The following is a 26,782-nucleotide window of genomic DNA, read 5'->3' on the forward strand; positions in this document are numbered from 1 at the left end:
TTTACCTCTATTAAAAACTCACTGGACACAAATGTGGAATGTTAAAATACACTTACCTAGCAGGACAAACATATTTTGGTGATTTGTTTGTGTAGGAATGTAACAATGTATGCTTATAAGAAATAAAGCCAGCAATCATAGTTTGAAGTAAGCTTTAGGGGGATAACGGTGTCTCTGCAACTTGTAATTACGTTGACAAGAGGTGGTGGTAAGTTGGCAGTTACAGTTGTTGTCAGAAATCTTTTTAAAGAGATTTGTCCTACAGTTGCTAGGATTGCCATGGCAACAGGCTGCTGAGAAAAATGTTTGTGGGTGGGAAAGATGGTGCTTGGCATTCAGAAAGTTGAGATGGTGTAAGAAATAATGTTCTCCAAAAAAACTTGTTTAGAATTTGCTGATGTTCCATAATTTGAGCTTCTTGAACGTTTTAATGAATCACCTGAGGGCATGCCTTTCCACAAACCAGCACGGTATCCAAATCTGTTTTACAATTAGATCTTTTAGGCAAGTCAGTCCTGTTAACAAATACTGATATGAAATGAGGTGCTCTTCAAAAAAAGTCTAAATTTATAGTTAAGTGCCTCATCCTGAATTATTTTGATACTCTCATCTGCCCTGTTTTCTGAGTTATAGATATGCTCTGAATCCGATTTTATAAAAGAAATTGCCCCCCCCCCCCCTTTTTTTTTGTGGTGTGCAGTGTTGAGATACTTTTGTGTATAAAGCTATCCTGACTGGCCTGAGCAGCTGGCAGCCAGCAGATTCTCTATTCCATTTCTGTATGTTCTGGTGTCCTTTAACTTTTTGCACATTGCAGGCATTTTTGGGGTGGTATGCCTGCGAAGCAAATTGGTTACATCCTAGCTTCTTTCTTTTGCAAGGCCATGCAGGCAAGGATGAAGTTGATGTGAGGTTCTAGTGGAGGTTTGGTACTGTACAGAACTGTCACAGTACTCTGAGACAGGTGGCTTTGCATCACTCTTCTTCGTTATAGAAATAACTTTTAGGGTATAGATCCAAAACACTAATCTTAAAGTGCTTTGGCTTATTTAGTAGATAGAAGATTTGAATTACAATGGACCTTGACTTTTCTGGGTCTGCAGTGTGGTATCGTAAGATGTTTTTTGGACGAGAAAGACTTTTGAGTTAGTGAGTGTGAAAAACATATAAAAGGTTGTCTTCAGATGATGTATTTTTTTCCTCCCTGTTGTGTAACAGCCTTTGTAAAGACTGGCGTGGAGAGAGATACAAATTCTGAAGAAGTAAAGCATGATTGTGTAGGTGCTTCTATAGTCTTTTCGATGTGGTGTTCTCTAGTCATTATTGAAATTACAATAGCATGAAAGAATGCACGTTGTGGGTTTTGTTTGCTGTTTTTTAATTAATTAATTCCTCTTAATTAATTTTTTAAAAGGGAAAAAATGCTAGCTTCTACCTCAGTGCCAGACACCGGCTTTGCACAAATAAGACCAGATCAGAAGTTATCCGAAGAGAACGAAATTCTCAGAAGGGAGAATGTAAATCTCTTGCAGAGGCGGAAGGAACTAGAACTGAAGGTTCAACAGCTGAAACGTGAACTTCAGGTATGTGGAAATGCAAAGAGGATGCTTCTTTCCTTGTTGTGAGTGTTTCTGGCAGTGCTTCTGTCTTACGGTTTCATCGTACTGCAGTTCAGCTGTGCACTGTTGTTTGGAATACAGAAGGATTAAACTAGTTGAGTGAAGACTTGTCTTGCCTTGGTGCAGGGAGATGCTGTCAGTGTGTGTCAGCATGCGTTTTGCAGTCCAGGTTGGACCCTAGCTCCCCTTGGGGTCTGTACTGGCTTGCCACCACGCTTGATGCAACTGCTGGTTTGGATGTAGGCGTTCACTTTGAATGTGGAGTTTTACACTTTGTGATTAAAAACATGCTTTGTGTATAAGGATGTAATCCTTGCCTTTTTCTCAGCTCAGAGGGAAAAACAGCTTTCTGTGTGTTGGGCTGAAAATTCCTAAGCATCACAGAATCATAGCAGCTGTGGAATTTTAGAACTGGATAAAAATGGTTATTTCCTTAATTGCTGCTTAATAGAAAAGATGTTTATGTTTCTTTCCAGGGGAAGTTGCTAGCAATATCTGAGAAGCACAGTACTTAGTAATAGTTACTGGTAGGCTTAAAAATGCTGTGAATGGCTTTAAGTGCAATAAACAGCACTAGTAAGAAGAGATTGTGTGAAAGGATGTTATGTTTGCATGAATTCAGAAAAACGTTGTGCAAAATCTTATCTCTACAGATATGAAAGGAAAATCTGCTGTTGTGTAAATCCCTTCGACAGCCCCAAACCTGAACTTGCACGCAGCTGTTTCCTTTTTCTTTCTTGTGGAATAAAACTACTCATAACCAGCTTTGCTACTCAGTTACCTCTACCTAGAACACCTGTGTTTCTACATATACTAACCTGTCATTGCATGGATTCTCCATCAACTGAAGATAACGATGTTTGCGTGCGTCTATGCAAACTAAATTAACAAGCAACAGAATACATGTCTGCAGCTAAGAAAAAATACTTGAATGCAAGGAATTCTTAGAAGCATTTCTTATCTATAGTCTCATGATTTTTTTAAAAAAATTGTTTTCTACAAATTTTAATTACTTTTTTGTGTTGAATGCAAGTAAACTGCTTTAAAAGAAAAGGTTGTGGATATTCTTTTAAGTAAGAAAATACTTGCTTCCTGCTAAGAACACTATGGTAGGCAATCATTTGTTCTAGAAGGATGATGTGTGGTGGTGGCTTTGAGGGGTACTTTGAGGGGTACACCCTGCAGTCATGAGAGTTTGGATGCTCATCTGCAAATATAAAACTATTTCCATCTATGTTTGGTGGTGTTTTTGTTTTTTTTAATATCCTTCTATGTTTGGTGGTGTTTTTGGTTTTTTAATATAATATGTAGCGAGTCTGAAAGGCTAACAACTTTTAAAGACTGTGTTTCATTACCTAAAGTGGAGTTTATAAAAGCCTCTCTGTGGTATGAGAGCAAGAGCTTTTAAATTTAGATTGCCCCTTGAGGAATATAGCCTGATGTGGTGTGTGGGCTTTTTTGGGTCAGGAATATTCCTTATTTTGTCTTAAGACTATTCCTTGTAGGAAGGTCAAGATGGTTGTATATACAGTGAGAGTTCTTGTTTTGCTGCACCATTTTGAGGTGTGGTAGTGATGAGAGTAAGGAGTTTAATGAGGTCCTGGACTTGATTTCCCTGAAGTAATGGGTAGGAATTTTCCAGCAAAGAAAGAAAAAATTCCATGTTGTCTGAAGACTTGCTATCAAATGGGGAGTAATTGAAGAAATACACTTGAACACATCACTACTGAAAGGAGAGGAAGGAAATGAGCCATTAACCTTTAAGAAGTTTTAAAGAAAATAAAATTATTCTCATTGGTTTGTATGTCTTTCTAGGCATTTTGTTAGTGTTTTGAAGAGTGCCAGCTCTGTGTGTGTGTGTGTGTGCGTGCATGTGTGTGTTTATCTGTAGTTTTCAAAAGTCTGAATTACGGTCTGCATGTTGTGACTGTTGATCTATCTTTACCTCTCTTTGTGAAACACTGCTCCAAAAATGATAAATAATTCAGAGAGAGAAGGAAGTATCCAGGAAAACTGCTGCAAGTTTTGAGGAAACCCTAAGTACTTACATTGGAACAAAAATAAGAAGTTTGGCTGTTAAGGTGAAGGCACTGAAAGAAGTTAGGTATGTATTTTTTTTTTCCTAAAATAGTACTATTTATCATTGCCCTCTTGAAGTCATGCATGCTTTTTTGTTTCCCAGAAGTTTTGTTTTGTTAATTTGCTAAGAAAATGTAGCGTTGTATACAGAGGAGAGTATTTCCCAAAAGCAAGGCTGAAACCTGAGCTTTTTGGAAGCTCACATTGGAATTTGTTGCCTGCTTCTCAGTGTTTATCAGATGACTTCAGTTCAATTCTGCTCATTTACCATAGCTGTTGCAAGAAGAGCTTTCAATTCCATCTTCCTTGAAGATACGCATTAGTAAATGCAGCTAGTTGTTAAAAGTAACTGGGTAGTCAGAATTCCTTGGGTATCTGTATTGCTGTGAGAGGTGTATCTCTTTGGGTAGCCCAAATTACCCTTATAGTTTTAAAAGAAGGGACAAAACTGCCGTGGGAAGGAGACTTGAAATAGAAATGACCATCAGCTCCTTTAAGAAGGAATATATATATTGCTGTATGTGTTCATGGAAGATGAGTAAAAAAAATACCAAGGGACGAGACAGGACAAAAGGGAAATTAAAAGCAGGAGAGAATTTCCATGTACAGTCTTGTCAATGCTGAGGTGTAATGAATGTATTCGAGGTCCTTCTTCCTTCCTCAAAAAAAGATGTAACAGCTGAATGAGACAAATTGCTGCTGCTATCTTTTGAAAGAAACTAGGTTATTAACATGGCAGGTGCTATCTCAAAATTCTATGTTCAAGGGGTCTGAATAGCATTGATTTTTAAACTGCTTAAGTTCTGGAAAAAAAAATCCTGGTAAAATGTTGTTTCCTTCTTACAACTTAGGCACACAAATAAGAACAGTCATTTTGGGGAGGAACTCTCACAAGCCATAAAAGTAGTTACAGAAGGATGTCTCACTGTTCCAAGTTCCTTGGAAAAACTGCAGAAGATTTGGGCAGAGTATGACTTGGCTCAAGAGAAGATTCAGTTATGCAGAAATGTGGTAGGTTGGAATTATTTTTGTCTCGAGCTATAATTTAACAGCTACTGACAGAGTATTTTAGTCTTATAAGTGTAGCTGGGTAGCATGAGCACAGCATGGAAACATCTGTCCTTTGCTAGATAACATCAGAGGCTTTGCTGCCTTTGCCGCAACTGATGTATTTGTGGAGTGTTATTTTTTTGTGTTAAACCTAGACTTTTTGATGCCCTTGATTGTGTAAAGAAGTATAAGGAAATCAGAACATGGTAGCTAAAAGGTTTCTGTTCCGTAATAGTTAGAAACCGCTTCAGCTGTGCAGCTGCAGTCTGTCTTCAAAACCTTTTGTTAAAGCAGCATGCCACTACTTAGTATATGCCTCCCTCGTATGGGGAGGCATAGGGAGAGCAGTATGCAAATGCAGTTGTATGGGAAGATGGACTTGCATAGAGGAAAGCTGCCATCTGGTGCAACTTCTCTGCAACCACAGATCTGAACAAGCCTGCCTGGGTACACAGAGATGGCTGTGTTGATAAGGATGGTTATGTACCGCATCTCTCGTGTGCGGTGATGCTGCTCCTGGGAATGGGAAGGTTTCCCGGTCTGTGGCAGGCATTGTGGTAAGGCGGGGAAGGGATGGTAGTTGTGCACCTGGGAGAATGACAGCAAATGTGTTGTGACTGTTTTCAAGTATAACCTAAAACATTTTAAATGTGTTTGCTTAAGAAGCATTGCTGTGTTACACTGAATTTAACAACTCATGAAGTGGACTAGAAAATAGTGAGCCATGAGGAGAAGCCGAGTAAGTTCTGTTGTTGCTTGTGCAGGGAAGGGTATTAAAACATCTATGGTATGGCATACATTTGATTTTTGTAGGTGGAAATAAATAGTTTTTAGTAAACAAAGTGAAATGTTTAAACTTGACAACATTAAGATAAGTGTTAATAAGCAGATGACATTTTAGTCTTGCATGTTGTATAGGAGAGCAACATGTAGAAGAATAGCTAGATTGCAAGGTACCCAGGAGCCAGGGCTGCTTAGGAATTCACTTGCACAAGCTTTCCTTGGGTGAATTCCTGATCCCGCATGAAATAGTATCAGTTGCAATTTTCTGGAGTTTACATGGGATGGTTGAGCTCAAGTGGGTCCGTAAGCCTTGTTGAACAGCAGCAGACAAGTAAAGCAAAGCTATCTTAGAACTTGTTTTCGCCCCCCTCGTCCAGTTTTGCTTTGACTCAGTTGGGCTGGGGATAGAGGGAAAGAAAACTTAATGTGGACAAGAGTTAGGACAGATGGAGATACAGTGGTGTGATTGGGGAGTCTCAAAGTGTCTATTCAATAGAGGAGATGGTTGCTTTGGTGTCATTCAGGTGGCAGTGTGTGGGTTGGTTTTGTTTGTTTGTTTTTTGAGTTGCCAACCCCAGCAAACAGCATTCTTCCATAAGAAACATCATGAAAAGAGGTTTCATTCTTGAAGAGTGCTGGAGGTTTTTCTGATGGACTAACTTGTTGCAATATGTTAGGCAGTCTGGACATTGTCACCCATTTCAGTTGTGAATGGCTAGCAATGAAGTCATGTCTGCATGATGCATTGTAGTGCGTTACACTGCCAAAATATTTGAAGTACTGCTGAAATGAGCTTACAGCACTATGGTGCTTCTGGTAGCTCCACATGTGTTTGTGTAGCTCTCTGTTTTGTGTTGACAAGATGTGGCCTCACACATGGCTTGAAAACTAGTTTTATTCAGAAATCAACACACCGCCCTTGTCTGTCTCCCCCACCCGTTCTGACATTGTTCCTGGTTGCCTAAGCTAAGGTGTAAATGAACAGTGGCATGAAATCGTACAACTTTGCAAGAGCACGCCATTGTAAAAAAAATTCCTGCTGTCTGAAGAGGGGAGGCTGTCATGGTAGTGTCACCAATATTTTAAACGGGGAAAAATAAAGACGACATGAGTTCTGCCAGATGTCAGGTATCCCCCAGAGTGCCTGAGTGCTGCAAAGGGTATGCAAGTGTGAATGTGTGTGGAAGTGTAGAGCTCCCTGAAGAATTAATTTAGTTTCAAGATGAATTGGTAGCAGCTGGAAGCAGGACATCTCAAGGCTCTTGTGGAATTTGTCTTAAGTATTGTGAAAACTTTGGTAGGTGAAGGGTACAGAACAAGGGTACAGTTTTGGTTGCATCATGCTAGTCAACAGTACCACAAAGGTTGTCCTGTTTTAATGCGCAGTGTAGTGATGTAACTTTTTTTTCCTGAGAATCATTTTGATTTTTAAAGATCTATTTTATGTGCTGTAACATGCCACAGAATCTTGGCTACTGTATTTTCAAATACAAGAAATGTCCAGGATGCACACAGTAAAAGGGTGTGCTTGTTATTCTGCCTGTCATCCCTACTTAAATTATACTGACTGTAGATAGGCTAACAAATATTTTTGATAGTGCAACCGAGTATGTTGATGTCACTAACTTTGTTTCTTGCTCAGTTAAAATGAGGTACATGTAAATCCAGTGTACACGAAGCCCAGTGAACCCAAACAGATGGATGAAATAGCTGGCTATTAAACTACAGCAGACTGTTTAACTGTTTACTCAATTTGTCAACCTAGCTGTCAGAATTGGTTTTACTGAGTTAAATCTTGCTATTCAGTTGCCTGAGCAATGTGCTCTTCCTTTAACCTCCCTGGAGTGCTGATGCCCTCTCTCACTGTCACAAGCCTCATTTGTTTGTAAGCTCTTGAGAGTGAACATCTTGTCTTGCTTTGGGGGGAAACCTAATGCATCTTAAGCAAACATCACAGGTGTGAGTAAACCCAATAAAGTTTGAGTGCAGAGTAAATGGCATAATTTCAGTTTTCATTGTCTATGCTTTCTTAGTTGGTTTATGCTGGTTTAACTGGGTCTCTCCTGGATACTGTCCCACAAATGAAGATGGGTGACTAGAGCATTTGTTCTTAATAAGGTATTTATGTAACATATGTCTTGGAAACATAATAAGATAATCAGTGAACTGAGGTAGTTCTGGGGCATGGTGTGTATGAAAATGACAAAGATGGTTCTTCTGGAGTGGAAATGCTTAAAAATATATTCAAAACTAATCATAGAATTTGATGTAAATTCTGTGTGCCAGTAGGAAGGTAGTGGTGCTGATCACTTAACCAGCACTCCTATGAAACGTTACTGAGAGGATGGCAGCTTTACAGATGAAAAAAATTCCCCTGATTGCAGTGTGGGCAGATACTCATTGTAATAGGGTGTAATACAAATTCTGACTTTTCAGGCATTGTAGATAGTGTTTTATGGATGTGTCACTTAATTTATGATTTTGATTTAGAAACTTCTTGGAGACTGTAGTGTACATATTCAGCATTTTTTGTGAGAAGGATGAAAAAATAATCATGCCAATGTTTAAAAAAGGGGAGCTATTCAGTTGCTCATTTAAAAAAAAAAAAAAAAGTGGGGGAGGGTGGGATAAATAGAGCTGTTTAATGAGGATGCTGATGCCAGAGCTAGTTTTAGCTATTCCATATACTGCAAAGTAGTAACTTGAACTAAAGGGAGCCAAAAACTGGGGCCAAAAGTAGAAATAGGCTGTAAAAATGGATTAGAACTTATCCATGGAGGGGGATTCATTTTTTTTCTCTTGCTTATGAGGTCATTAAATCACACTAAAGCAAGAATGCATTGATGAGGTGATTGCACCATACATATCCTGCTCTTACGGACTTTCATAAGCATTGCTATAGTTGTCAGAAACAAGATGGTAAGCTAGCTTGGCATTTGGTATGACCAAGTTGCGGGTTGTTTGTGTGGGGTTGTTTGTGGAGTTGTGGTTTGTTTTTTTTTTTTTTTTTTTGAGAGGTATAAGATGGATCAGACACAAAAGAAACTAAATTTTGTAGTTTGAGAAGCTTTTAGCCTGTTCTAAAGGAGTTTAATTCTACTGTTTGCTGTTGTGATGAGCTTACATCTTTGTAAAGCAGACTATTAAAACACTGCCTTGTGTTGTTAATGCTCTCTGAATTTATTGCTATTTAACACGCATTATCTGAGCCATGAACTGTCGCATGTACCCAGTTAAATGGCAGACATTAGAAGACTTGTCCTGTGGCTCCCGAGCCATCTATTGAGTTCCTGGATTGTCATTTAGTCATGTGTAGACTGTTGAATTTACTCTAGTGCTTGAACTGGTATTAATTGGAGTTTGGTTGCCTGGTTGAATCTTCTACTACATTAAGTCTCTATTGCTCTAGTTTTTGAAGTAATATTCTGCAGAAATCTTGTCTTAAAAAGGAATAAGGATCCCTTGTCATAAAGAAGACTTTTCATGCAGTGTGTTACAGTATTCTTTTACAAACTGGCTCCTGTCTTATGCAGGAAAACCAGCACGAAGTCTGTAAGAATTGTGTGTGCTTTTGGTCACCAGAGATGCCCAAAAAGTGCAGAAGTGCCTATTAAATCTTTTTTGTTGTTGTTTCATGTTTTTTAAGTGCTGAAGCAGTAAGTTGTGTTCACCTTCTATAGTAGAACTTAATCCACTGATTTTTATTATCCAGCCCACTAAAGTCTGGCTGAATTACAACATCTGTTCAATTGCTAATGTAAGTTTTAAAGCAGTTTATACTGCAACTTGGGGTTTTATTTTTAGATGAAGTTTGCCCATCTTTCCATTTCCAACCATTGGATCTCATTTTGCCCTTGTCTGTTACAGGCAAAAGGTTTCTAGTCTGTCTTCCTTCTACTTACAAACTCCTGATTAAGTCAACTTCTAAGCTTTCACTGGATGAAATAAATTTAAAAACTCTGAGAACCTGTGTTTGTATATACATATTTATATTTCAGATATATTTATATTATATGTTGCTTGTTTGTAGGAAGTGTTCATTTGACTGTTCTTTGGCTCCATGTGAAACTGGTATTAGTGCCATGGTTAACTCTTCTGTTGTTTTCTGTTTCTTTATTAATTGCCTTCCACACTAGACTTTCCAAGATTATTTTTTTTCAGGGTGGGGAAGGGAACACCTGTCAGGACAGTGTGTTATATCTACTTGAGTCATTTTACTTACTTTTTTGGAGATGGATGTAGAAGGGAATAGCAATTCTTTACAGCAGGTCTACAAAGCTGTAGTTTGGTCTTCCATGTTTATATGTATTTTCCTATTTCTGTGGGCATGTTGGGTTAAATCACTGTGAAAAGAACACTGCAAACATGCTTCTGAGTAACTTGCTTCATCCATTTCGAAAGGTTTGGTTTTGGTGAGTCTCTTAGGTACCTTGTCTGATATGAATGTGGGGTTCCTCTCCTATTAGCAGAAATAATCCTGCCAGTGATCCAAGGGAAACTTTGTTTTTGTTCCTAGAAAATTATCTTTAGTTTAATAATTTTACTGCAGATAATCAGCAGGGAGTTTATGGGTCACCTGTCTTTCCTGCTAGAAGGCAAGGAAAAAAATTGGTAAAAAGATTTATTTGATCCTAGAGTATTCTTCTCCAGCAAGTAATCTTTTGCAATCTGACTTTGTGGATATAATTTGGCATGTATGGAAGTGTGAATAATCCAAATTCTAATTTCTGTAATACAATAAAAAACTGCAGGACAGCTAGGACATTTTAGATTGACAGTGACAGTTAGGACTCCCACTGTTATCAACAGTCATGCAGAAATTGTTTCTTTAGTTGCATATGTTTACACTGTAAAGGATGCTGTATTTGTGCAAGGTGGTCATGTCTTAAGAGCAGAGGTTAAAAACAAAATTTGCTTTTTCACTCATTCCTAGTCAGGCGTGTATTGTACTAATACTTTGCAGGGATTAATGCATTTTTGTATCAGTTTCCACATTGTGTATGTGGTGCTTGGTGTGAGTTGCTGACTTGCTTTTCCTTCGGCATAGGATGAAAGAGATGAATTGATTAGCAAGAGAGATGAGGTACAGCAGAGCTTGTATTCAGCAGTGGAAGAATTAATTTTGGAAGTGGATCAACTGCCCCTCTCTGAGCGCTCAAGAACATTACAGGTGAGGAGGTTGCTTTTATCAGTATTGATTCTGAAACACTGAGAACCTGTGGAGGGTGTTTCTTAAATGTTAAACGTTTTATAGTTGGAGACCTAGACAGCAGCAGATGAAGCTTTAGATAACACTTCTGAGTTAAGTTGTACATCTGACACCTGTAGTTCTCTGTTACTTGTGATCCTGGTCTCCTAGATGTTTTGTTTCTAGAGGCAAATTACTATCTAGATCCTGAATTTGACCAACATCTTTTATTTTATGGTACTGTGTTTGGTGACTAACAAGACTTCACAAAGAACAGAATATTTAGTAGAAGGCAGGTGTTAATGAGAGAACCTACAGTTAAAAAGTCAATGCAGTTATCTTGCAAATTGTGGCAGTGGGTTTTGTGGTTGGGTTATACACTTTCCTAGCCCTTTCTGTTAAGATGGCTGTGTAGTTTGGACTACTGTAGCAAAGTGTAAAATGTTTAAAGTTGTATGCTGTTGTTTGTTGGGGTTGTTTTTTTTTCTTTTAAGGTGAGTGTTAAACACTACAGAAGCACACGTTTATACCGAGAGTCTGTCTCCCTCCCAGCCAAACCAACAACAGAAAGTGAGGAAGTAGACAGGGAAATAGGCTCTGTAGAGGCAGTAAGAACTTTTGAAGAGGACTTTACCAATAGAAGTGTTACCAAGCTGGTGTTTCCGGCCTTTGCTATTAGAAATAATTTCTTTTCTTCTTTTTAACTTCAGAAATATTACTTTTATTTTGACTGTGCAAGTGTGTGTGAAGAGGGGGAAAAAGGTTGTACAGACAAGCTGTCAAACAATTGCCAAATTCCAGAGATGTATTCGTCCACACATGTATGAGATGTGGTTCTTAGGAAAAGGCTGCACATAAGTTTGTGTAAGGTTGGAGCAGCATTAATAAATTGAAGCATTCAAATTTTCATGGAACTGCTTACTCAATTTCTAATGGAATTCTTTTTCAATGCCATTCAAAAAAAATGTTTTGGAACACTTATTTTTTGGTTCTAGTCTGGTGTCTAATTAGAAAAAATATTGGACGGGTAGCATTCCATGGCTTTCTGTCACTGGAGGCCCTGTGTGGATCCTGCTCAGTCAGACAGAGGAAAGTTGTGGTGTGTTGTTGTGTGGGGCTTTTCTCTTTTGTGGTTGGTTTTTTGGTTGGGTTTTTTTTTTTTTTTTTTGGTGTATGTTTAAAGGTTATGCTGTGCTAATCCACTAGGTGGTAGGCATTAAGCATCTTCTAGATAATGGTACTGCAGTGAAATTTTAATAAGTTTTTTGAAAATACTTGAAGGGGTACTGAAATGCTGCTAGGTGTGTTAAGTGAATTTTGGGCTTTAGCTTAACTCTATTGATGGTTCTCTCTTGTATTAGGAGCTAGAAGATCAAAATAGTTTTCCCAAGTAGGGAAACAGAAATAAGTTTTTGCCAAATATCAGTGAGAACCTTGATTGCAATTTTATAGAGTTGAAGAGGTCATGCTGTGCTGCCCTAGAGAAACAAGTATTTTTCCAATGTCTCTCAAAAGGACAGGACCATGGGAGCTAATGCCCCTCTCATAGAGGCTGCGTATTGCAAACCTCTCTTCTGCATCACACATCTCTGACTTATGTTTTATACCTTCCAGTGAGAACCGTTGTTGGCCTGAACTACAGACAAATTCAAACAGCTTCAGCCACAGCTGGGTCCAACTGGCTAGGACTGAAATAAACAGTTGGTGAGCTCCATGCTTTCCAAGTGATAATACTGCATTGGTTAAGAGGAAGGCCAAGAGTGTGGGCATACACCTGAGTTCTCTAAAGCACACTAGAGTATGATCTGAGCGGTTGTCAGCTGTTCTGTCAGCTTTCTGTACGCATGTTTCCTTTGCCCCACGCATAGCATGTAGTAGCTTGTTCTGTGCTCCCTTTGAGTTACGGTGCTTAGAGACAGTAACTGGGACAAGTGCATGTAGGCCACTGAGACATCTTCATATGGTGACTTGTTATCCTTCTGGAGCCTGTTTCTGTATCCATATGCTGGTGAAGTTGCTAATGTTTTAGGGAAGTGTGTTTGTAGTATGAAGAATAAATGGGTAGAAATAGGATGTAACTTGCTGGATTCTTTCCTTGAGGACAGTCTGATGGAATGCATGCAGATATGTTTCTGGTGTAACTAGTGCTGCCATTTTTGTAAACAGGGTGTGATATTGGATACGAAACTGTTACAGAGCACTTTTCTCAGTTCTGTTAGCGACTTTTGGCTGCTGTTAAATGGGCTGATTTTTTTTTTCTCCCTCCTTCAGACTGTTCCATTTGAACCTGGCTTCTCCCTTGCTGTGCCACTTGCTATCCACGTGTATCCTGGTGTATTAAAATCCAGCTGTTCAAAAAAGAATGTGGGAAAAATCGGTTGTGCACTTGAGTGATTTAAATAGCCTCCGTAAATTTAGCACAAACCTACTTTTTGTATTTGCTTATAGACAAGCATATTTGTACAAAGCTCATGCCACCTGGCTCAGTTGGAAATTGCTGTTCTAAACAACCTGTTGTACTAAATGAATGCTGTTCATTATAGTAACTATTGTTACGAAATTAGCTTTAGAATTCTATCAAATACTGTTTGGTGCTGTGGTTTGTTTTTTTTTTTTTTTTTTTTTTTTTTTTTGGGTGGGGTGGGGTGGGGTGGGGTTGCGGTCACTGTATTTAGTTGTTATGTGAGGAAATTCTTATGTTTTTGGTCCCAGTTGGAACTTCTGCTGTGCTGTGTCTGTAGAGCTGAGGCCTGGTTGTGGCATCATCATGTGTAGTTCTACAAAATTGGTCAAGCTCACTTCCTCACCTCCGCAGTCCCTGCAGCCCTCAGCAAGGGGAGTTCATTGCTGCCACGTTCTGGCCTGTGGTGGTAGTGTCAGTCTGTTTTACTTAGTTACGTTTGATTGCTTGTATGACCTCTTGTGTTTCAAGTGTCTGAAAGGCTCCTAACAAGTGACTTTAAGTTCTGCCATAATGCTTTTTCCATAGTATTGGCAGTTCAGTCTGAGGGACGCAAAAATGAAAACCTCTCTCAAGAGGAGGAGAGAGAGAGGTGTTTTGGTGTGTTTCTTCATCTGTATGACCTAGATGTGGTTTGGGAAGGTCTGTGATATTTAACTCAAATATTCTGGGATCTGAGAAAAGAAAAAAAGTGAAACGCTATTTATAAGCAAACTCTCAGCAGCCTTTCTCAGGGTTTCTTTAGCCATCTTGTCGGGAATGATGTGGATAAGTAAAATAATGGATTTTGAAAGCTGAAGGATGCTATTTTGTCCTGGTTTTGGCTGGGATAGAGTTAATTGTTTTTCCTAGTAGCTGGTATAGTGCTGTGTTTTGGACTTAGTATGAGAATAATGTTGATAACACACTGATGTTTTAGTTGTTGCTAAGCAGTGCTTACACTAGTCAAGGGCTTTTCAGTTTCCCACGCTCTGCCAGGTGCACAAGAAGCTGGGAGGGGGCACAGCCAAACTGGCCAAAGGGCTCTTCCGTACCGTATGGCATCGTGCTCATATATAAACTGGGGGGAGCTGGCCAGGGGGCAGTGATCGCTGCTGAGGGACTGGCTGCGTGTCGGTCGGTGGGTGGTGAGCCTCACTTGTTTTTTTTGTTGGTCGTCCCTCCCGCCTCTCCCCGCCCCGGTGTTCTCTCTCTCTCTCAGTTTCTCATTATTATTATTATTATTATTATTATTATTTCAATTATTATTATTTCAATTATTAAACTGTTCTTATCTCAACTCACAAGTTTTCTTACTTTTGCTCTTCCGATTCTCTCCCCCATCCCACCGGGGGGGGAGGGTGAGCGCGAGGCTGTGTGGTGCTTGGTTGCCTACTGAAGCTAAATCATGACATTTATATTACAAAAGCACAGGTTCATTCAGTCAAATCCCAGTGTTTAGGGAGAATTTTCTCTTTTGAACTACAGCAAATTGCCTGCAAACACCAGTGTAGCTCTCAAATATTTTTTGGCATGGGACTTTCCACCCAGGTGCAAGGAAGGCTGCTTTCTGTCAGGATGTTGTCTCCACTGGTAATTGACCGATACATTCCTCCCTGACCCTGCTTGTTCTTCAGGTTGTTTGACAGACTGCCCTTTGTTTAAAAGTGATTTCTGTTTGGCCTGAGCTTTAGCCTCGATGCGTTTCCCTTAGGTGTAGCACTTCAGTTTGTTTTCCAATACAAGTCAAAAGGAATTGGACCCTGTGCTTCATATACTTGCAGAATACTTGGCTTTTAGATGGAAATAGAAGTTTCCAGACTGTAAAACTTATTTCAGAGGGCCTTCAGGTCTCAGACACGTAGGTAATTGCTCTTCCATCTAGGAATCAGTGTGATGACGAAGGTGCATCAGAATAGATTTGACTAGTGACTTTTGAAGGGAGGCATTGGTCCAGGAGCATTCCTTGGGTGTCTGGCTGCTCACCTTGTTTCTTAGTACAAGTTCACTTTGTTTTCTGAATTTGAGCAGTTCTATGAGAAGCATTATAAATTGAACCCCATTTTGCTGTTTGTCCTGATGTCCGACTTTAAAGTCCAATCCACAAGGAAGAAGAAACTAGAGTACAAATGACTTCTTATGAGCTTTTAAGCTTTTTGTGGTGTGTTTTCCTTCCATGTTTTGAAGGGAAAAATCAGACTCTGTGATCTCTGTGTTGAGATCCTTTTCTGCATTGCGCTTTCTGGTAGACGTACTGCCACTAGATCTGAGAGGAAAGTGGAATATAAAATGTACTTCACTGGATATAGAAAGAAGCCTTTATAGTAGAAATAATTTTATGCCAGCAGGTAGTGCTAACTTTTTCTGTGTTAAATGTCTTGATTTTTATAGATAGTATACTGTCACAAAATTCTTCTGGTTTGCAAACCTGTTTTTGTTTGACTCGATGCACAGGAACTGTCTGCTTCTCTGGAGATGGTGTATGGTCAAGGCTCTGAAGCAGATGACTCTGAGGAGGTATTTCAACAGTTCTTTAAGTGGAAGAGTGTTAAAATGAAGAGATTAATTTGCATCAGAAATAATACGGACACAGCTCTGCAAATTCTTGCTGGCTGGTTCAGTGGCATCGTAAAGGTAAGGCGAACAGTCAGTCTTTCCTGATGGTGAAAAAGATGAAGTATGACACTGTCTAACCGAGCTTGTGAGGAGTAGGCATTAGTAGGGACAACTACCTATGGCAGGGAGATTGTGCGTAAGAGCAGTGGCACTAAATGACAGTGCCTCAATACAGAGGGAAAGGTAACGCCTGGAGGAATGGAGTGTTAATTTACCTTTATTCTCAGTGTACCTTTGCGGTGAGCCAGAACTTATGCTTTCTTATGAAAGGACATCTTTTGTATAAATATTAGTACTTTTATGCAAGTATAGCTTTTGTATGGGTGTGCTCGGTCTGTTCATTGTGTGACTGAAATGTTTTAATTAGTCCTTTCAAGTGGCCTTTGGATAGAAAGACTTCAGATTTTAAAAGGTTCTAGTTCATAAATGCTGCTGAAAGAGGTGATGAAAGATCACTGCAAAGAAGAAGCCAGTCTGACTTGACATGATCTAGGTACAGGTTGCAGACAAATATAGAATAGAAGTTTTTTTTTCCTCATTGAAATGCTGACTGTGGAGAATTTATGCAAATAAATTGTCCACTTCTATTTGCGTGTCCTACAGTATCTTCTGGAATACCGTTCTGATGCTGTGTGTCTCTGTCCGAGTTGTAGGAGGTTTGGAGCATTGAAGTTGAGTGTGTGTTATTTGTCTTAAAAGGAGATGGATGGTGGAAGTGGGTTACCATCCATTGAGTTCTGCTTGTAAAGAAAGAGCAAAGTAGGGAGGTAACTTTGTGGCTTTCCTGTCTCTGTGCTTAATATCTGTGTTCTTGCTCAGTTTAGGACTCTTAATCTTCCTGGGAAGACTGTAAGCTGCTCTGCCTCCATTCCTGCAGGCCCAGCTTCTTTATCTCCTTCTTGTTGCGCTTGTGTGTAAATGTTCTCTGTGTCAGCACAACCTTCCTGCCCCTGTGAATTGTATGTTGTAGTAGTCACTTTAGCATTAGTATCAAGGCTTGCTGAAGTCTTAGGCCACAAGAACTTTCACCTAGATCCACTGACCGTGCACTGAACTTTTACTTGGCTACAGGAAGGAAGGCCCCTGAAACTGGTGCAAACCAGAAAGGTAAGGAGGCTTCAACCTTAGCACAAGCTGCGATCTTAGAGATAAGAGAAGAATCGGTCTGCCTAGAGGCAATGAAAGTGCCCAATGAAGAATGGGAAGACCCCAGACCCAAATACTACTATTGGTCTGAACTGCCTCCTGAGGGGAGGGGAATTTAGATTGTAAGGGTATAATTACCCAGGGATTTCTTTGTTCTGGGTCCCTCTCTGGAGGCACCCAGCTCGAGCTGTTTTCACCGCTGTACCAATAAATTCATCTGGCGTACGTTGTATCGGAGACTCTGCTTTGGGAAACCTAGGGTCGAGCCAGAGGGGGGAGGAAGCACCCAAGAGTGAGTGTGTGTGTGAGTGAGGAGTGGAGAAGGGGCACCCGTCAGCTCAGTGGAGCTGCCCGCTGCGAAGGGACTCGGGTCCTAGCAGTTAAAGTCTTGGGTGGTATGAGTGCTTGGGCAGTGGCTTCTCCTTTAACATGTACATAATCCGCAAGGGTCGTGCCCTTTCATAGTGAATAGGTTTTCTGCCCTTGCATTTCGTTGTACCCAGAGCATTTACTGTGGCCAGACGGTTATGAGTAACAGTGTTCCTTGACCTGACAGTAAATGCTGTTCAGCAGCAGTGTAGACCTGGTGCATGTTAAATGCAGAATAATGTTAATGAATATAATTACTTACAGGTGTTTATAATCATGTCAGTTATTAGAGGGGGCAAACAAACCTGCAGGTGGGTTTCTGTGATTGCTGGATGCAATTCAGAGTGCTGTTCTGCATGCATGAAAGTGACTAAGGTTTGTTAGTGTAGTGATGAACTTTGATTTACCTGTTTCAAATCTGAAGTTTTCTGCAAACAGTTCAGAGACACAAGAAATGTACAGGCTGGGGTGGTAAAGCACTGGTAGGTAGACCAAGGAAGAAACTTTCATTTATCCATCTTAATAATTTCAGCTTTTGACATGCAATTATTCTGTTGCAATTTAACTTCTAGCTCCTTTTTTAAAAAAGTGTGAGCTATCCTGTATAGCAAATGCTTCTTTGAAGTGTTTCCCCTCCTCTTATTTTAAATAGATACTCCTCTTCCTCTCTTTCTGAATCCAAATTAATCTAGTGTAGCATCGATCAGAATCACAGTAGGCAATGGGTCAATGACAGACAAGGAAATTTTCAGAGACTGGACAACTCCTTTCCAGTATGCAACTCCAGGCTTTGGGGAGCAACATACTGTTTGAACTTGCACTGTTAAAGTTTTTATTTTTAGTTCCTTTAAGGTTAAGGCAATAAAATATTTTCACAATCTTTAGTGGAATACACATACTTGATAGGTAAATGAACAAGGTGGAGTTTGCAGGTTTCTATTATGACTGTGTATCTTGCATGTTAAATACAGGACCATATTTTCATTTTAGTTCTGTATGCCAGTGTAATATCTCTTTTTCTGCAGATACGAGTAACAAAACTTTGCTGAAAACAACCTTCAATGTAATTATAAGCTGATCTTACTGATTTTTCTCTGGCACCTTCTGTATCGTATATCTTGAAGCTAAGTTATTTGACTTCTATGAAAACACTTAGGTTTCCTAGTGAAATCTTTAACCTTATTTCACACTTGATAAACTGTGAAATAGATCCCAGGATGTGTCTTTATCTCACATAGTACTACATAGGAATGAAAAGCCCACTCGCTAGTGAAACTGCCATATTGAGCATCTTGTGTATCACTGTGTGGGCAGCATACATGTTGATTTTTGACATGAAACTCAGTAGGAGAAGAATTTGGATTCTTCTACTGTTTCATTTTTGGTAAAAATCAAAATGAGATTAGGAAAATAAAACCCGATCAAGGCAAGAATCAACTTTCTTCTTGCCTGGTGAATCTTGACTCTGTTAGTTCTAGAAATCGTTACATCTCTCAAGTGTGAGGCACTTAAAGGTGAGATCTGACACAAATCCTAGTTAAATTTCCAGTGGTGCTATAACTCTTCGTATTTCTTGCTTGTTTTTGCTGTCTGCTTGCTAACTTCTTACTTTCAATTCCAAGGCTGATTTTTTTTTTTTTCTCTTTGAAGTGTTTTGACCTGATGTCAGAAGCATCTTCAGATTTAGAGGAAGTGGTTGGCAATGCGGATGAAATTCTCAAAAAGGTTGAGTTGGCTATTTGTGAAGAACTGGATACTGACTTAAATGTAAGTTCTAATCATGCCTACTGTGTCATGACTTCTATATATTTTATACACCTCTTGATTTCAGTTTAAGGCTTTTCTTAACATATCAGACAAGTTTGTTTGCTACAAGGCAGCACCTTCTTTTGAGGAAATGTGATAAAGTCACTCAGGTTGCTCCCCAGAGAGAAGAGAATGTGTTTTCCAGGCAACAGGCAGAGGACAGCTTTGGGTTACAGGAATGTAGCTGTATGTATGACTGGCTTAACTAAGAAATACTGGGAAAACTGGTTCTTCCTTCTCTATGTGCAGAGAATCTTTCTTTGAGCTGTACTGAGTTCTGGTGCTTCTGTTGAAAATACAGGTGATGAAAAGTAAGTTTCTGTTTAAAATAATGGGATTGCCTCTCTGGGGGAATGTGCATGGATAAATTTACTTTTTCCAGTCTTAAGAGATGAGTAGGTTTTCATCACTTTCATATTGCATGGGACGAGTGTTCTTGCCTTACTGGTAATCTTTTTCTATGCTTGTGTTAGCCTTTTTTGCAGTTATTTACCTTTTCTGATAAGCATTTCCTCCATTCTCTTTTGCTAACTCTTTGAGGTACTTGCATTGTCTCTGCAATGAGAGTCCCTACTGTGCCAGAGAATGGTCGTGTCAGCAAAAGTTGAACCTGTCCTCTAATGTAGCATCATACTAACAACAAACCAGTAGTTTAGTCTGCTTGTGACTGCTCTCTGTGATAGAACCAGTGACTCTCTCGTAGAAGAATGGTTGCATGCTTTAATGCTTCATATCTAACCATGCTATCCTTAAAAAAATTTCTTTCATAGCATGTGGAATATGAAATTGGACTTCTGCATAGAAGTGCCAATCAGTTTTGTTCTGTTGAAACTATTGGATGAACTCTTAGACTTTCTAACTTCCCTTTTAGAATCTCTTTAAGAAGAGAGAGAAAAATCTGATAAACGATTTTTTCCATTAACAGTGGAATTTCTCAGTAAAGGTTTTGCATCTTAAACGTTGGTGTGTATAAATGAAGAACGACTCTCAATCTCTAATCTCCCTCTGTGTAATTCAATCCAGGAGCATGATGAAGCAGAGAAGGGAATAATTATGAGTGCTTACAATAAAGTTATGCGTAATGTTCGTCAGGAGCAAAGTATGATGACTGTCATACAGAACAGATACTTGGCGAGTGTTGAGGTGAGTTTATGCCTTATTTATTTCTGTCACACTGATCTATACTAGTAACCCTTTCTGACATAATTTCTTTTTGAAAGATGTCCCCTTATCTTTTTATGAGGAGATTCTAGGAGTATATTGGTGATGAGAGATTGGTTGGGTTAAAGCTTGAGAATTGCAGTTGTGCGTTACCTCAGCCAATGCTTTATTTCAGTTAAATACAAAGATACTTTTTAAAAAAATAAAACAATGGAAGCTGGAATCTCTGTATTCATTACAAATCAGTACTATGTAACTGAAGGGGATTGAGCTTTAAGTAGAATATTGGTTTTCCAGGAGGTTGTTAATGTAGTTAAAATGAAACACAATAAAACCCCTCTTATGTGGGGCAAGACTCTGAAAAGCTGAATTCAGATAGGCTTCAGGCAGTTTCTCTAATGCATTGGGCTAAAGCATGTTAAAATAGAATGCTTGAACACACTCTGATTTTTTTTCTTCTTTCCCCCCTAGTTCAAAAAACAGGCTGAGGAATGGCTGAATAACAGACCTGATATTAACAACTTATTATCAATTAAGAAAACTGTGAAAAGCTTAAAGGCCCAGTTAAGGTGGAAGCTGGTTGAAAAGAACAACTTTGAGGAAGTATGAAAATGTTACAGTGTTGGTGTTTTTGTCTATTGTTTTTTAGATTGGTTTAGAAACATTCATTTTGTCTATTCCAAGTAAGTGGTAACTATACAGAACAGTTTGTGTTTTCTGACCTGAATTTTGCCTTTAACTGTGGAAGTTTTACAGGCCCCTGAGACCAAGCCTTGAATGGCTTAAAAAAAAAAAAGTCGGTACCTAGCCACTTTTCTTTTTCAATCCCCAGCCATGGCACTGTGCTTTTAACTAAGTCCCTCTGGTGACGATTGCTGTTCACAGCATGAACAGTTTTGTCCAACTCTTTTTACTGTGCTGGTTGTGTGGTTACCTTAAGTTTTTACTTTGTAATAATATGTGTACCTCCCCTTTGGTGACAGAAGTCAATGTCTGTTCTAGTTCTCAGGGTTCCTCACTACCCCTCAGAGAAGTCCAAAGAAAGTAAATATTACCCCAGCTTCAGTGCTGTTTGTTTGATCGCACATTAATTATTCTGGTGATGCTTAAGGAAAAAAAGAACCTGCATGTGTCTCTCTGTAGGCATTGTAAAGGGGCAGTAAGCTTCCAAGAGGGATTTAAAATGAGACACACTAATGAAACCCATTGGGAAAAGGATTCTTGAATAATGAGGTGACGTGAGGAAAATGCCTGCTTATGGGAGAAAAAAGTGAATGAATTATGGAACCCGGCATTGCTGGTAGATGAATGATGTTGCTGTTATGATTATATGCGATCAGCTAATTAAAAAAAAAAAAAAAGCTCTTTGACTTAAGAGACAAGTAGGTAAAGGGCTAGAACATTTGGTCTGTCACATAAAGGGAACACCTTTCTCAGTGATTAGGTTTTAAGAGATTCTCTTGGGTTTCCACGAATGAGACTAAAATATGCATTTGAGAATATGCTCAACCCCAGAACTGTGATATGGAAGCTGTTTTTTAATCCTGATATAGTAGGTTACTGTTGTTTGGTATAATAGCAGAATGACAATTATACACTAACTTTGTTATTCCTAATGCAGTCTGATGATTACAGTGAGTTTGAAATGACAGGAATAAAAGAGGAAATTGCTGATCTCCGAAATAGGGTTCTTCAGGAAATATCCAAGGAACAAGAAGAATATGTAAGTATTAAACTACTTAGGCAACTAAAACAAACCTGTATGAGGCACATCTGCATTTCAGTTGTTTTAATGTGTGCTCTGGGTAAATAAAAAATGTGATTTTTTTTTTATAGTGTTTCATGTTAAGATGACCCCTTTTTGGTGAAACCTATGGGAGAAGGCATGGAGGCTGATCAATTTTATCTCTGTTTGAACATAGTTTCTTCAGACCTTCTCTCCCTTACCCCCTCCATAAGGGGTTGAGGTGAGAAAAAAAAATGTGAGCTGTAGTTCTCAACCCAGAAGGGCTGCAGGTGAAAGCGTAAGCTCAGTTGCTGAAGAAAGACTGTATTTCTTGCAAGAAGGGGAACTGTTCCCTTATGACTAGGTTAAAACAGGCTTTTATCCTGGAGCAAAGGAGATCACCCTTTCTCTAAGTCCTCTATATGGAGGGAAGAATCGGAAGCCATTGCCTTGTGAGCCAGTAGAAGGGCACCAGGATTTGTGGTGGTGATATACCTACCTCTGCAGACATAGCATTTGTGCGTAATAGTCACCTTGCAGCATTACAGCTGTGTGGGTCTGGAATTGCAAGAGATGCTCATGAGATGAGACCAGGGTCTGTGTTACTACTTGATTTCTGTCTTCCTCCACTTACCTGTAGTGAAGTTGTTTTCCTTTGTTTAGGCCTACTAAAGCCTCTTGTAGAAAAGATGAAATGTTTTCCGTGATAGTGCATGAGCTGTTTGGGGCCTTAACACTATCCTGACCCTCAGAGCTTTCAAAAATCTGTCTGTATTGAATTGTTGTATTCATGTTGTGTGTGGTTGTATGTGTGTGGTGTGGGGTTTTTTTGGTTTTTTTTTTGTTTTTTTTAAAGCAAATGGCAGTGTTACTTTGAATGATGTTGTTTAAGGAGGTACAGTCATGGTCAATGTACATTTAAATGTCCTGGGTATACATCGCAAATGTCATTGTATATTTATATATATCAGAAACTAGTGACCTGAAGCTGTGGCCCTTGTTTCCTTCATTTAGGAAAAGCTTACATATTTGGTACAGAAATGGTTCCCTGAGTTACCACTTCTTTATCCAGAAGCAGGAATTCTAAACTATATGGTAAGCAGAGATTGTGTCTGAATGCACTGTCAGTTATTGTTTCAGGCCCTATCAAGGCTCTGCACCAACAATGCTTTGCACAGTGTCTGTCCATTTGGGGGACATACACCCTGAGCATTGTTTGTTGTGGCCTTCCTCCTTCTCCCCCTCTTCTGGGGGATGTGCAAGGAATGCATTTCTTTAGCTGCCTCATGATGGCCAGCCTCTTGGTAATGGATGCTGTAACTTTTTAACATGTCCCAACTGGTTTTGTGTTTTGCTAAGTTCATTGAGGAAAAGGAGAGGTAGTTGAAGCCTCTGAATCTTATCAGCTGTTAAATGCCGTGTGCTTACCCTTGATATCTGCATGTGCATGTGGTTCAGAACTCTGGTGGACTTCTGACACGCAGTCTGGAGCGAGACCTTTTGGATGCTGAGCCCATGAAGGAACTGAGCACGAAACGACCTTTAGTGTGTTCAGAAATTCAAGGTCAGAAGGTTCTTTTAAAGGTAATGTTGGCACTGGCTTATTAACGTGCTGAATGAACTCTGCTGTTCTTTTCATATCCATGTGTTTAACAGCCCTTTTCTGATGTCAGATTTTTTTTGTCGGGGCCTGTAGAACATGAAGCATTGTTTTCCTTCTGTATTGCTTCCATGTTGCTACTGATTTTTTTCACTTCTTTTGAGGACTACTGTAGTGAACAGTGCTTCCCCTCTGCTGTCTGTTCTTTCTGGTATCTGGTGGACCTTTTTTCCTGTTCATTACTCCTGTCTCTTTTTGCAGATGCTGGTTTGTCTTCCTGATGATTTCACTGAGAAATTTCAGGAACTACTGCTTTTCCCTTGCTCTGCTTCTCTACCAGTCTGCTAGCTATTGGGAAACCAGGGGATGTAGTATTCTGAGAGGCATAGTTGAAAATACTCTTCTTGCTTTTGATGTGGCCTATTTAAATCTCAAATTAGAGACACGCTTCCTGTTTTGTTGGTACAGGCTTTCTAAGAGTTAATAAGAAAATATGGTAACAGTCTTTGACAGTTGGAATTGAGTTTTGTATAAGTAGAAGAGGAAGTTATTTGATGGCATCTAACAATATGCATTACTTCAATTAAAAAAAAAAGTTTAATGCAATAATGTTACAGGCATTAGGAGTAATAGCTCGGGTATTTGTTTTGTTTTTAAGGGATACTCTGTAGATGTAAGCTCAGAAGCCAAAGTGATAGAAAGAGTTGCCAAATACCACAGAGCTTGGGATCAGCAGAAGGAGAAATCTGGATTACTACAGCTGTTGTTCCTTCTTTTCTGCAAGGCAAGATTCAAATTGATGATCTTGATTTCTGGTTTAAGCTGAAAGACTTGCAATTGGACCTTAAAGCTTTAACGCATTTTAAATTGGAGCATTGAATCAGAAAAATATTTCCTTTCTGAGTTTATCTAAACTGTCTACTTAGTAAACATAATGAATTGATTTATCACACATCTAGTGCATGTTAAACTTCCTAATATTTCTGATATTTGAACAATATATTTTTCCTTTTTTTTTTTTTTTTGGTGTTGTTGTTGAAGTCTGATCCTTTGGTGTATTTAATGGTCCCGTACTACCCAGGAGCAAGTCTGGGAGCTTTACAGGCTGATACACCTTTAACTTTAGAAGTAAGTATAACTACTTAGACTATCAGCATTTTATTTGGTATGTTTTTGAACCGAACTCTTATTGTTTTGCTGTATCTTATAGTGCTGATGGCGTTTCACGAGTGTACTTCCTTTGGTGGCTGACAGTGACTGTACAAAGTTGCACAGGATAGCTTGACTGGCATTCTTAGCATCTGGTCAGGCAGTAGTTTATAACTTTCTAAAAGAGATTTTGCATGGATAGTTTTTTTCTTTCATTGAAATTAATGCCTCAGCTGTATTACTAGTACATTTTAGAAGTACTGGAGTTGAACATGTTAGATGTTCAACAGGCATTCTGTATTGAAGTTTTAGAGGATTTCTGTGTGTGTAATTTTTTTTTTCCCTCTCTTCCCTCAATTCATCCCCCTCCTTTTCCTTTCCCTCCTCCCCACACAGTGTATAGGCAGTTTGAATGGTCATCCCTTCTCAAAGGAGCAGTAGCTAGAAGCCAATACAGTCTTTTCTCTAGTTCTGTTTGATGACTTGAAGCTTCTGTTTGCTGAGTTGGACCTACTTGTAAAGGTCTAAGTTGCATGGTTGTTTCCCCCTCCCATATTTTTTCATGTTAGTGATTTGTTAACCAGTGACTGTATTTTTTATTTTTGTTCTGCCTGGCTGTGCAAGTCATAATAATCTTACTGTGGGAACTAATCCCAACTTCATAAAATGGAATTGGCATGAAATTTGAATGTGTACAAACCTTTAAAAAAAAAAAAGTCGTAGTTCTGGATAGAAACTGACTTGATACTGTGCTTTGTTTTTTCTATATCTTTGGAATAAACACCCAAATTAAATAATTAGGAGGCATTAAAAGTGATGAAAGGAGTGGCCCAAGGTCTACAAACATTACATGGAGCTAATATAGTACATGGATCTCTGCATGGAAATAATGTTTTTGCTGTGAATCGAAAACAAGGAATTGTTGGAGACTTTGATTTCACGAAATCAGAGGTAAAAAAAAAAAATCCTTTAGTGACTTTTAGACAGAATTATTTGTCAAAACAGACAACTGTGTTTGCAATTTAAAAGATTTATTTGTAAACATTGTGCTTAGCAGTGAGACTCCTGTTTCATATTCAGAATAGGGTTGGGCAGTTTGAGTCTTGTTGACATTTTTGTAAACACAATCTAATCTTGGAGGGGAAAAAAAGAATTACCGAGTGTCAGTTCTGGTTAAGCAAAACAGTGGAACCAAAAAGATAGAGAAGTTGCAGTAGTTGTTTGTTGGCTGTCTGTCTTGTATATTTAATGGTAATCAGCATCATCAGAGGTGAGAGTAAGAACTCATGTTTGAAGAAGGGCTAGTCAAGCTCATATGAACTCTTTGCCTTTCTGTTTGATAGGTGATGGGGTTCGAGTATGTGTTTTAATCTGTTGTGGTATTTGGTAAATTAACAGGATTTGACATGTTGCCTTCATCTACCTGTATTTATAGGTACTTCTGATTGAGTCCTCAGTTTCATAGTTGTTCTTGAGGAAAATCTAATATTCTTTAAGAACACAAGCTATTTTCTTACTATTCATTGTGTTTACTTAGCACAGTCTCCAATAATGGTATCTCTCCTGTAATCACCTTTTGACTTTCTAAACTCAAGTTGTTTGAGCTAAAACGTTTTTGTGCTGGAGGTCTGCTTCATGCTTATTTTAATTTTTAAAATAGTAATATATATTGTAATAATATGTCACATTAATATAATAAACATAATATAAATAAAAGTAAGTTTCATTGGGAACCCTTATTTCTGGTTTGGAAATGCATTATCTGTTAATCTCAGTGTCAAATGTTTGGATAGCAAGGTGTGCTTCCCTTGAAATAAATTTCAATTTTCAACATGCTAAAGAGAGATGCTTTAAAAATTGTTGACAGCTGAATTTCCTGAAAGGTCATACTCAGTACAGATGGTGCCATTGTGAAAATTGCAAGAGCTGAGGAGGACTATCCCTCTCTTTACTCATCCCTGCAGGTATGGGCTGTGTTGAAATGAGCAGCTCATGTGTGATAGAGCAGGAAGGTTCCACCCATGGTTCACAGCCTGAATCCAGTTTGTGC

General features: G+C 39.0%; 1 protein-coding gene across 1 annotated transcript in view; it reads left to right on the forward strand.

Annotated features, from left to right (window-relative positions):
* STK31 (serine/threonine kinase 31) overlaps window positions 1-26,782 on the forward strand; it is a 41,821-nt gene that overhangs the window by 7,457 nt on the left and 7,582 nt on the right. Inside the window, exons 7-20 of the mRNA XM_075495559.1 lie at window positions 1,415-1,583; window positions 3,608-3,723; window positions 4,550-4,709; window positions 10,579-10,701; window positions 15,614-15,793; window positions 18,941-19,057; window positions 20,120-20,239; window positions 20,729-20,860; window positions 21,879-21,980; window positions 22,998-23,078; window positions 23,442-23,567; window positions 24,242-24,367; window positions 24,625-24,711; window positions 25,534-25,683. Of these exons, the coding sequence (XP_075351674.1) occupies window positions 1,415-1,583; window positions 3,608-3,723; window positions 4,550-4,709; window positions 10,579-10,701; window positions 15,614-15,793; window positions 18,941-19,057; window positions 20,120-20,239; window positions 20,729-20,860; window positions 21,879-21,980; window positions 22,998-23,078; window positions 23,442-23,567; window positions 24,242-24,367; window positions 24,625-24,711; window positions 25,534-25,683 (1,789 nt within the window). The remainder of the gene's footprint in view (window positions 1-1,414; window positions 1,584-3,607; window positions 3,724-4,549; window positions 4,710-10,578; window positions 10,702-15,613; window positions 15,794-18,940; window positions 19,058-20,119; window positions 20,240-20,728; window positions 20,861-21,878; window positions 21,981-22,997; window positions 23,079-23,441; window positions 23,568-24,241; window positions 24,368-24,624; window positions 24,712-25,533; window positions 25,684-26,782) is intronic.

Source organism: Mycteria americana, chromosome 2 (assembly GCF_035582795.1).
Source record: "Mycteria americana isolate JAX WOST 10 ecotype Jacksonville Zoo and Gardens chromosome 2, USCA_MyAme_1.0, whole genome shotgun sequence".
Taxonomy (NCBI): domain Eukaryota; kingdom Metazoa; phylum Chordata; class Aves; order Ciconiiformes; family Ciconiidae; genus Mycteria; species Mycteria americana.